The sequence below is a fragment of the Lutjanus erythropterus genome, chromosome 11 (genome assembly GCF_056507025.1).
Source record: "Lutjanus erythropterus isolate fLutEry1 chromosome 11, fLutEry1.hap2, whole genome shotgun sequence".
Lineage (NCBI taxonomy): Eukaryota > Metazoa > Chordata > Actinopteri > Lutjaniformes > Lutjanidae > Lutjanus > Lutjanus erythropterus.
The window spans coordinates 18,989,940-19,001,793 of record NC_139327.1 but is presented as its reverse complement, the minus strand read 5'-3'; the positions used below and the strand labels follow the sequence as shown (position 1 = coordinate 19,001,793).

At 41.6% G+C, this 11,854-nt stretch overlaps 1 protein-coding gene across 1 annotated transcript; it reads right to left on the bottom strand.

The window, feature by feature from the left end:
- Positions 1–6,324: 6,324 nt before the first annotated feature.
- Positions 6,325–11,604, bottom strand: LOC146318931 (uncharacterized). The gene is made up of 2 exons (XM_084731150.1): positions 8,773–11,604; positions 6,325–8,589 (listed from the first exon to the last, which is right to left on the bottom strand). The coding sequence occupies exons 1-2, from the start codon at positions 10,906–10,908 to the stop codon at positions 7,315–7,317; spliced, it is 3,411 nt and encodes a 1,136-aa protein (XP_084587276.1). The 5' UTR covers positions 10,909–11,604; the 3' UTR covers positions 6,325–7,314.
- Between the last annotated feature and the right edge of the window lie 250 nt (positions 11,605–11,854).

Here is an 11,854-nt window from a genome sequence, read left to right as displayed (position 1 = left end):
GTTTCTCATGGATATTGAGTACCCTAACAGTATTTTTTACACTCTTATGTAATGTATCATCATGGGAATCGATGACCTTGTAATAAAGGGCTACACAATACCCATGTAGTGCAGTGTAACTAGATAATTTCATCAACCTCTGAAAGGAACCTGCCTTTTATCTGTCTTAAAATCAGAGGTTAAAATGAGCCAGAGCTGTCTGATGCTCAGCCGCAGCACAAAGGCCCACACTCTTCTCTGTGATCAGGGACGCTTAACTTCACACATCTTCAACAGTGTTTATATTTTTACACTTTTCTCTTTCTTATTCTGAGTTGTAGAGAAAACAGGTCTAGATGAGGTAATGTAAGAACTTGCAAACATCAGAACTTTCACTGGGTTTCCCTTTTTTCTGTCAATAGGTTTCTTTAAACCATCTAAAGTCTCCAGTCACACCAGTGTGATCAAATCTCAGTAGGAGAGATCAAGAGGCCACAGCATAAAGTGCTGGCCTGAAACACCATTTTTTATAATTTTACGATGGAATAAAAACAGAGATATGATCAAAAATTTTATGAATTTTTTAAATATTTTATGTTCTTTGTGTGTTTTGGGGCCCAACATATTGATATAGTATGTCAAAGTGAAAAATATAGTTGTCAGGTCATATACATGATGATGAAAAAAATGATACCAAACATTGGCATGATAAGCATTTTTTAATGCGGTATACACTGTAAAGGCACCTTCAAAATCAGGTCAAGCCTAAAGCTGCAGCGGCCTCAGTCACTTGTCATTTCTGTCAGAGGGAGAAAAACAGGTCAGAAAATGACAGGGTTAATAACAGAATGTAAACTGCTCTGATATTCTGTGCAAACAATGTTTTGATTCTACAGAATGATGCTATAACTTTATTGTTGGCTATGTAATTTGAAAGGATTATTTTTATTTCACAGAAAGTTTATACACTGCCAACTATCTAGAAAAATGTTTGGGTTGGAACACTTCCTACCTTAGTCTTTGCACACACATGGCCATCCTGAAACCACAGACCCACATCCCCCCTGCTACCACACACACAGACACACAACAAATCCCAATTTAACCCCTGCTTATAATAGTCTTGATAAGAGTTATTATTAGTCATTATTGTGGCAGTATTCTGCTGCTTTATCAGCTCCTAGTTTATCTATAAAGTATTTGAAATGTCTCAGAGACTTTACATTTAAGTGTGATACAAAAAAGAAGCAAGAGCTGCAAATCCCCACATCAATTTTCCATATTTTTGGGCTAAATAAATCTCTTTTAGCCATCATTTTTTTTAGGTAAGGTTGTCAAAAGTATCAGGGTAATGATACTTTTTCAGTGCCACATGTTTAAAACAGCACTATATCGCTGAACTATAGTATCTAAATTATCAAAGCTATTAAAATAAATGCTCATTCAGCACCTCAGTTTACTTTTGTCTTTACTGCCCTGCCTGAAATTTGGCTTGCAGCAAAATAATGTGTGCAGGGTTTTTAATTTTTTAAAAGGAGGGGAGAAAAAAGCTATTTTGTGTGCCTATGACTTTATTCTTTTTGGCATAGCATCAAAAGAAGTATTGAGTATTGTTTTTGTATTAATATGGTATTGAAACTTAAAATTGTAGTATTGTATCAATTCAATTTTTCTGCACCCACAGACAGAAAATTCAGCAGTTCAGTTTTTTTTCCTGCTTGGCTGGTTCATTCCAGGTAATGCAAAAACTGAGTGTGGAAGCAAACTGTTAAAACATGTCAAAGTTACAGTGAAGCATTATTAACAAGACACTAAAGGGTTATAACTCAATGATCCATTTAAAATGTGTGTATGAAGTAATAAGTGGTCTTATTAGCATGTATACAGTGAGTGTGCTCATTAAGGCACTCATGTTTCTAAACTCCTCCCCCTCCCAGCACTCACAGCCTTTCATTGGTTGACCTAGTGGGGTTGGCATGGAAACACAGAATGAAGCATGCTAAATTAGGTTCTAAAGAGGAGCGCCATCTCTCCAGAGGCAGAAACAGACACAAACACATACAGACTATAGAAAGCCGGGGTGGCCTCAGTGCGTTATGGGTGCTGCTGTAATTTGTGTAACATATTTGGGGCAACAGGCTTGTTTGTCTTTAAACAAACAAACAACAAACAGAGGTGCTCTTACGCAATATAGCTCAAAAGTTTATTCCAACACGTTCCCTGGTCGTACTTCACTCAAGGCTGTTGTTAAGCATGAAAGCCACATTGCTAGGAAAATCATGTGAATGGATGTTGACAAAAGGCAGCATTCAGTAAATATTCCTGTTTTAGTTTCCACTTCAACACTGCAGGAATCATATTTATATGTACATAATGTAATTTATCACACTGCGAGCCCTCATAAGCAGCCTGATCTCTGCTCTAACAGACCTGATTATAAATCTACATGCTGCTTAGGCCCATTTTTAAACATTTTAATCCCAGGTGATCCCCAGAAGCAAACCTGTGTTGTGTCAGGGCCTCGGGGGGAGACTGTTCTTTTCCCAGGAAGATGCTTTTACCCTCTGTGTGCTCTGTATCAGCACCTGATGTGCTGAAATCCTCGTGTTTTTCTCTGGCAAATGATGGTCCTCTCCTCTCAGCTTGCAGCCCCTGGCTTCCTAAAGTAAACAGAGGTCTTTTTGTGTCACCTCACCACCCTTTGTCCTCTACTTCTCCTTACTCTTAACACCAGACTCCTCTTCACATCGCCCCATGACTCCGATCAGCTTCCCATCCTCAAACCGGAGCTTTTACTCTCACCACAAACAGCTGGTAGAGTTGCCTTTAGTCCTCTATGGTACACATGATGATGCCAGCTGGTAAAAAATATTTGTTTTGTTTTCATAAAATGGACGAAGTAAACATAGTTTAAAGAAACTTTCAAGACATTACTTTTTTAGGGTTCATTTAAGGGTGTGTTTCTGTAAAGCAACACAGTACAATAATGATGAGGAGTTATTGTTTAAAAATTTAAATATTCTATACTGTTAGAAATAAGGGTTCCAAAAAGGTTCTTCCTGAAGGGCCGAGGTTCTACCCAGAACCAAGAGCCCTTTTTGGAAGACAGGGATTGTCAAGGGTTCCATTAAAAACCCTTTTTCATTCAAAGAACCCTTTTTGGAGTTCTTTAAGTATCGTTGAACAACTCTTTCATCAAGGTTTCGTCAAGGATTTTTTTGTACCATAATATAAAAGGGTTCTTGGTAGAACGCCCTGGTGGGTTCTAGATAAAACTCATGAAATGTAAAAAAGTTCATGTTAGAACCCCTGACTGTGTTCTATATGAAACACTTGAAACATAAGAAGGATCTCAGTAGAACCTTCTTGAGTGTGTTCTAGATAAAACCCTCAGAATTTAAAAAAGTTCTCTGTAGAACCCCCTGAGTGCTGTCCAGATAAAACCTTTGAAATATAAAAAGGTTCCTGGTAAAATCTTCTGATAAAGTTCTAGATACAATCCCTGGAATACAAAAAGGGTCTCAGTAGAACCTCTCATAGGGGAACTCTGTGGAACCTTTCACAGATGGTTCTCTATGAGAGGTTCTAGGCAGAACTCTCTGAAAGGGTTCCAAGTGATATCTTTATTTCTAGAAATAACTGACTCTAACAAAAATCAAAAAGGGTTTGTTTATGGGGACAAGCCGAGAAACCTTTTATGGTTCTGGTTAGCACCGTCATTTCTAAGAACGTATCGCCTCCCTAGTCTAAAGTTTGACTTCAGAAACTTAAAAACAGTAAGTAAGTGAACTCTTTTGATGTATTTCTTTAACTGGATGTTACCGTCAGACAACAGTGTGTCATTGTGGGAAAGGGAAACATGGCCTTCAGATAGTCATGCGACAAATTAAAACACTGCTTGGTTCCCTAAGGGCCCTTTTTAATGTATTGCACCATAATTGAGAACGTGTTGTGTGAGTGTAAAAGGCCAAAAAGGAATTTCAGGAATTTTCTGCCTTTGTACAGCATTGTGAACAGTAAAGTAGTATTTATATGTACACTGTCTGATACTACCATTTCCAAATAAAACTAAAATTAAAAACAGTTAAATGAAATGATACTGTATCTGGTAATTATAGTATCAAAAGTATCAGTGCTATAAAAAAAGATCTAAGTGCTCATTGAAGGCCTCAGTTCAGTTCAGTCGCTGTTGTCCTGCCTGAAACCTGTCAGCAAAACCAGACAGAGTTCAGTAACGTTTTCTGTACCAGCACAGTGTGCAGGTTGTTTTAACAACCTTTTTGGGGGAAAAAAAAGCTGTTAATTAAAAATCCACTTTTTTGTAAAGGACTGTTTTTCTTTTGCAGTAGTATTGATATTGATTTTTTATTTTTTTGTACTAGTCTTTAAAATTCTGGCATAGTCTTTATAGTTCACTCCAGCCTTTTGTGTTTAAATAATTATCTGTATTTGGTTCTCATCCAAATCAAATGATCCACTTTCTCTCTGAGAGAGGTATTATTCAGCAGATGCATCGGGTGCATTTCACACTAAGAATAGCAATGACACACATTCCCAAACCCTTTTCCTGATAATAAGGTATGCATGTTAAGCGTTTGCCCTCGCAGCTGATTGGCCAGGCTCTGCTGACATTCATGTGCTCGCTATTCAGGTCAGTGAGCTTCCAGCGTGGATGTTGTTGGAATCATCTTCCTATGAGGACACTATGAGCGCAGCAGGCTGTAGTAAGACGCAGAGCCACTGTGGGGATTTGTCAGTGGAAATATAAAATGTTTGACATTTCTCTTTACTCGCATCTTTAGCTTTGACAGAGTTACGTAATTTCCTTCCACATAAGATTAACTCAAAAGAGGATGTATTGCTACTTAATGCAGAGCCAATAAATCCTTTTATATGTGCTCAGTAAGGCTGCAACCAAGGATTATTTCATTATTGGTTAATCTGTCCATCGTTTTCTTCATTAATTAATCGGGTTTTTGGTCCAGAAAATGTCAGAAAATTGTGAAAAATGCTGTTTACTGTTTCCAAATACTTAAGTTACTGTACTTAAATAGAGTCTTCAGATACCTGTACTTTATTGTTCCCTGACAAATACCAACTACTTTTACGTTTTACTCCCTACATTTTAAGACAAATATCTGTACTTTCTTCTTCTTAAATTTTCAAAAAAGTTTTAATGCATCTTCCCGACATCAAGACTGATTTTAACCTAAATTGATGGGACAATAACACATAGATAAGACACATGACAGATGTAACGAAATAAAAACAAGACTCAGTCAGCTCTGTACAGAATCAGTTGAAATGTCCTTCAGAGGGTGACTGTTTTTCAGAGGCTGTACTTTTTCACTTTTACATGAGTAAAAACGTTGAATTGGTACGCTGTAAAAAAAAAAAAAAGAAAGAAAAAGAAAGAAAGAAAAAAGCTGAGAAAACTCATAATTTCAAGGCAACTGCCCTCACTAAATTTTTGAGTTTTGAATTAAACTTAAACTAAATGAACTAAGCAAAGTTCTTCTGTTGAGATAGATAAACGTTAGATAAACTCAAAAATTGTTCACAGTGGGCAGTGAAACTGATTTGTCGATAAATGGATATCTAAATTGGAAAAGTAAATTATCCCACCAAAACATTATTACTTGATAAAAAAATCTATTGAAATAAGTTACCTTGAAATTTTAATTTTACTTTTACCAGAGTTGTTATTTTTCACACAGGCACCTGCACTTCTGCTTCAGTAAAGACTGTGTGTACTTTTGCTGTCTCTGCTCAAACGTCTTGTTTGTCCACAACCCAAAGACATTCAGTTTTCTGTCATAGACTAAAGACACCAAAAGTTATTCACATTTTAAAGCTGGAATCAAAGAAAAGTGATTTAAAACGTGATTAATTATCTAAATAGTTGCTGATTGATCTAATAGATGACATTGATCAACACTGCATTTTTCAGTTTTAAATCAAAGTCAAACTAAAAGTTTTGTCAACCTATAATCTTTTGTTGGGACCTTTTTCTTAAAATAAAGCGTTTGAGTTGGCTTCAAAACTCAAAAAATCTATTGAAGTAAGTTCCCTTGAACTTCCTTTGAACTTTTCTCAGCTTTTTCATTTTTATAGTATATGTCTAATTTTACCAGATCTATTTTTTACACTATTTAAGAAGCTGAAATCAGATAATTTGAACATTTTCTGTTTAAAAAGTAGCATTCATCAATCATCAGAAATAGTTACCGTTCCATAGTTGACAACTAATCGATTTATCAAGTAATAGTTGCAGCTCCTGTGCTCATATTTCTTATCTGTCTGCCACAATATAAAGGAAGACATCATGCACAACTTAAACAGATCTCATCTTGCTAAGTAGTCATATTGTTTTATTGATTAAATAGGAAACAGAACAACATAGATGAGACTATACACAGAGATATTGTTCTCATCTGAGTATAAGTGGGGTATACGGGTAAGGATGTGCCAGTGTACGAGCTGGAGATCTCATCTGAGCATCCTCTCTGTCTCGCTCAAACGTCCACAGAGCCATTTATAATGGCTGCAGTCACTGTCCATTTCACTTAAGGAGTTATTTCCTTTCCATAGTTCACAGTGAGATCAGATCATGTTACATATGAGCAGGCGGACACACAGACAGGCGCTGTACAGTTCAACATCTTGTACAAAAAATTAATGGCACGTTTTCTGCTACATACATCCAGAGATAGGTGTGGAATGTAAATTTGGTTGTTTTGCATTTATTTATTTATTTATCTGTAGAGCTCCTTGTGGTTCTTCTCTTGACATAAATCAAGGGACTGGTTATTATCAAAGAGACTTTGCTGGAAAGAAAGACAAAAAAGATTTTGACGGTTCCTACAAAAAGTGGGAGTAACAAAAGTTAAAAGTACTGTAGAAAAGACTGAACAAATTCTGAGTCTGTAGCAAAAGCACCCTTAAAAAGGCACTCGCCCATGTTGTGAGTGTGTGTGTGTGTGTGAGACTGTGTTCCCAGAAGACCTTTAATCTTGCTTAACCTTAGTTACCGATGCTGCTTCTGCTGCTGTGTGTTCAGGTGTGACCCTGAACCTTTCCTGAGTGCATGTCCAGTTGGCTCAGCACCAAAAGAGCCCAAGCTTGTTGCTTTGGCTCCCCATGGAGATGTTTTGTGCTTGAGTGCTGTCAGCGTCCTTGACTGTGTTACTGCTGCTTATGGTGTAGAGATGACAGAGATACAAGCCAAGAATTATAGTATAGAAAAATGAATTAAAAAAGAGTGGCCATGTAGTTATATTGGAAAAATGTTGCATTCAAAGCCATATTCTGTGTTGATTGAGTCAGTCCATTGTTTTATTTTCTCATCTGGGTGCCAACACCCGCCGCAGCTGCAGTTTTATTACCAACCCTGCGGACAGGAACCTTGGACACGGGTATCTTGGTGCGAGGGGGCTCTTTAGCTTGAGGGATCTGGCAGGCAATGTGAGCGCCATGCTTCACAGGGATCTTGGAATCACGCGGTAAACTGGTGAGGACTTTCGGCTGCTGACTCTCCTCCTGGGTGTGTTTTGAGGTGGGCACAACAGCCCTGACATCGCTGATTTTATCTTTGCTTCCTGCATCATGTGAGTTGAAATGAGGCCTCTCTTCCTCCAGCACAGGCGTAGGTGGGTCCCTGCTAACTTCCTCATCAACATGATGGCTTTCCCGGACAGGTATCTTGCCTGCTCTGCCCCCACCAACGACAGGTATTTTACTCAGTCCTGATGCCTTTACTTGTGGTGTCCTTCTTTCTTTGGGGGCAGCCTGGAGGCTCGTTCGTGACTCAGTTTGCAGTTCATCTGTTTTGGCAGCAGCCGTCTGGGACCCCTGGGCATCTGTGCTGCTGGGACTAGTCAGCTGCCCATCCACTGATGCCTGTCTCATTGTAGCAGGGGCTGGGGCCTCGCTTGGCAAAGGTGCACGGGTGGAGGGAAGAGAAGGGACAGGGCATGGGGCAGAGGTAGGTACAAAAGGGGCTTTAGATTGAAAAACTGGGATCTGAGCAGGGGCAGGAGGGTCCTTAGATACAGAAATTGGTATCTGACCAAGGGTGGGAGGTTCTTTAGCTACAGAAGTTGGGATACGAACAGGAGCTTGAGGGTCTTGAGATGCAGAAATTAAGGTCTGGGCAGGGCCAGGGGGGGCTTTGGATTGAGAAACTTGAATTTGAGCTGGGACAGGGGGGTCTTTAGATACAGAAACTGGGATTTGAGCAGGGGCAGGAGGGTCTTTAGAAACAGGAATTGGGATCTGACCAGGGCCAGGAGGGGCCTTGGATTGAGAAACCTGAATTTGAGCAAGGGCAGAAGGGTCTTTAGATACAGAAATGGGGATCTGAGCAGGGGCAGGAGGGCCCTTAGAAACAGGAATTGGGATCTGACCAGGGCCAGGAGGGGCCTTAGATTGAGAAACTTGAGTTTGGGCAGGAGCAGGGAGATCTTTTGAGACAGAAATTGGGATCTGAGCAGGGGCAGGAGGGACTTTAGATACAGAAACATCAATCTGAACAGAGGCCGGAGGGTCCTTACATGCAGAAATTGGGATCTTAACAGGGACAGGAGGGGCTTTTAATTGAGCGACTGGGATCTGATCTGTAGGTACAGAAATTGGGATCTGAGCAGGGACAGGAGGGGCTTTCGTTTGAGTGACTGGGATCTGATCTGTAGAGGGAAGATCTTTAGGTACAGAAATTGGGATCTGAGCAGGGGCAGGAGGGGCTTTTGTTTGAGTGACTGGGATCTGATCTGTAGAGGGAAGATCTTTAGGTACAGAAATTGGGATCTGAGCAGGGACAGGAGGAGCTTTAGATAGCGAAACTGGGATCTGGACAGGGGCAGCAGGGGCTTTCGATTGAGAAACCTGCATTTGAGGAGGAGCAGGTGGGTCTTTAGATACAGAAATTGGGATTTGAGCAGGAGGAGGAGGGGTTTTAGATTGAGCAACCTGGATCTGACCCAGAACCAGAGGTGTTGGGGATGCTGTAGTAACAACAGCATGAGTGGTAGGAGCTGGAGTTGTTATGGGAGCAGGGGGTGTCTTATCCAAAGAGGCCAGCATGGGAGCAGGTTTAGTCATCGGAGGAATCTTATCTAAAGAAGTTGAGGGTGGAGTTGGGACAGATGTGGTGCTGGGTTGGGTTTTGGCAGTTGAGGTAAAGGAAAGACAAGGATGTGGAGCTGTTCCAAGTGAGGGAGGGGTCTTATTCAAGTCCACCGGGCTTGAGGTGAATATAGGCTTGGAAAGGGCCATGGGTGCTGAGCCTGAGGTTGTATTTGAGGTGGGAATCGTTGTCATTGATGCAGGAGAGGAGGTTGATACTGTCACTGGGGTTTTAGAGACTCCTGCAGCTGAACTTAAGGAAGGTTTGTAGGAAGTGGAAGTCAAACTGCTAGCTGAACTTAACTTTGCATGGGGAGGTTGGCTACAAGCAACAGGAGTGGGAGGGCTATGGGTTACTGGTGGAGGTTTAGCCGGTGCAGAAGGTGGTGTAGCTACAGGGCTAGGTTTAATTACTGAAGGAATCTCTGAAGCTAATTTACTAACCGTAGAGGAAAGAGTTGGACTAGCTGAGGGAGCCTTCACTACAGTGGCCGGCGTGTTCGGAGGAGCTGTAGTTGTAGTAGTGGAGGTGGAGCTCAGTGTGGATTTAGTTGTCATTGAAGGGGAAGATGAAAAGCTTGTTATCGTTACAGGAGTCGTTGAAGGTTTTCCAGTAGTGAGTGTAGGAGTTGGTTTAATTTCAGAGGCTGTAGCAGAGTCTGAGCTCAGTTTGACTGAATGAGTTGTCAAAGTGGAAGATTTGGTCAAGGTTGTGATGATAGTGCTCGGCTTGGCGATGGGAGAGGAGGATAAAGTAAAAGATTTAGTGGTGGCTGTTGTGGAGATGGCTACAGGAGAGGGTTTTGCCGCCGCCACAGCAGTGCTGACAGACGTAGAACTCAGCGGAGAGGAGATGGAGGGTTTGGAGAAAAGAGATGTGGATGACGGTGTAACTTCATTCACAACAGCGCTGACAGGACTACTGGCTTTCCCCCACTCTGCCTCCACATCAGCCATGATATCACCACCCCCAGTGATTGAGTCAAAGGTCAGGAGAGAGGAGATGTCTGCCAGCAAGCAGCTCAGGCTGTTATCACCGGGTACCAGGGGTGGTTCAGAGATGGGTGAAGGCGGCACATGCTCATTAGTTCTACTCACGTTGGCTGCTGTTGCCTGGGGAGTTACAGTCTCTGATGGGGTGGTCGCTGCACTGTCCTGTGTACTGAAGCTCTTGATGGGCTCACAGCTCTCAGTCTCCGGGCTGTCCAAAGAGCGAGGCTGAGATTTAGGGGTGAGGGTGAGATCCTCTTTGATGATTTCCACACTGTTGGCACGGGACGACATGAGAAGCGGGCTTGGAGGGGCTTCTTCCTTGTCCTCTTTATCCTTTGATTTGAACTTAACATTGCCAAAGAGACCCTTCAACCCACGACGTTGCCGGGCCACTGGCTGGGACACAGTGTGGACTCGGCGGTCACCTGTTCCCCGCCGGCCACCCCTCAGCAACGACAAGAAGCTGAGGGACTTGGCCGAGCTGGCTGAAGAAATGGAGGTGCGAGCATGGGCGGCAGCTAGAACGCCATCTTCGCCGAGTGCTTCCTCTTCTGCCTGCTCCATCTCTCCTTGACTCACCTCCTGTCCCTTTTCCTTGTCGGGATCCTGCTCCGAATCTGGTGCATTCTCTGATAATCCATCCAGGGTTTTGCTCCTGTTAACAGGTGACTTGTTGTTTCCGTCCCCTTTGCTTCTAATAGAAAAGATGTTACCTGGCTTGCGTTTGCCAAACAGCTTGAATCCTTTTCTGATTTTCCCACCCGACTGGGATTCACAAGGCGGGGGGTCCATGTTCTCCGTTTGTACATCCATCTTCTCTCCTTTTCCCTCTTGTCACTTGCTTCAGCTATTATTTCCCAGTGGCAAGTGGTCTGAGCATTTATATCCAGACCTTGTCTTTATCTCCGTCTGCAGCCTTGTTTTACCTCTCGTGCTCTTGGTGCGTTTCTTTATCGGCTGTCTGTATCCCTCCCCTCTTTCTATCTTTCCCATCCAGCCCTTTCTCCTCTATTTCTCCCTCGAAAGCCCCTCCCCTTTGCCTCGTTTTTGTCTGGCTGCTCTCCCTGGTTGCCATAGCAACTGAGGAGCTAAGCAGCTTTCGTCAGCAATGCAGAGCCAGGGGCTGTCATCAACCCACCCTGAACGCAGCTCTCTCTTCCTCCCTCTCTTCCTCTCTGTCTGATGACTCTGTTTACATAAACAGCAAAGACAAATACTCCATTAATAGGGCCAAAATCTGAATTTCCAAATGATCGGGCTTTATATAAACATCTCATCCAGATTAATGCAGTGTACCTCGGTATGCAGCCTAATAATCTTTTAATGGAACAGATTTGCTTCTATTCAAAAATAAACTGGTCTTATTAATAGCTACTGTGTCCCAGCAACTCACCCCAGTATGTCAAACATCTTATAAAACATTTTACAAAATTTACATTTTTTTTAAATACCTACTACACTCATGCTGTGAGATAATTAGCAGATTAACCTATATACCTATTTGTACAGCATTTTCATCTTTCAGTCTCTTTATTATGCTTCATACTTCAGAAATAATCATTTTAACATCTATCAGAGCACGGGTTTCCAAACTTTTTCATGACACAACAGATGCACATGAGACCCCCAGTTTGAGAGGATTTTCTCTTAAGGAATCCCCTCTGAGTATGTTTTTATTTTTAAGTTTAAAGATAATAAAGTCTTTATTGAACAAACTAGAATCACTATAAATGAAAATCAATCAAAACCTGCCAACCAT

Bases quoted from the DNA above. Each gene is read 5' to 3' on its own strand.
- LOC146318931 (XM_084731150.1), bottom strand. From the start codon at position 10,908: ATGGATGTACAAACGGAGAACATGGACCCCCCGCCTTGTGAATCCCAG. The intron at 8,590-8,772 runs GTACCTAAAGAT...CCTACAGATCAG, and splicing joins CTGCTCAGATCCCAATTTCT to ATCCCAGTCGCTCAATTAAA.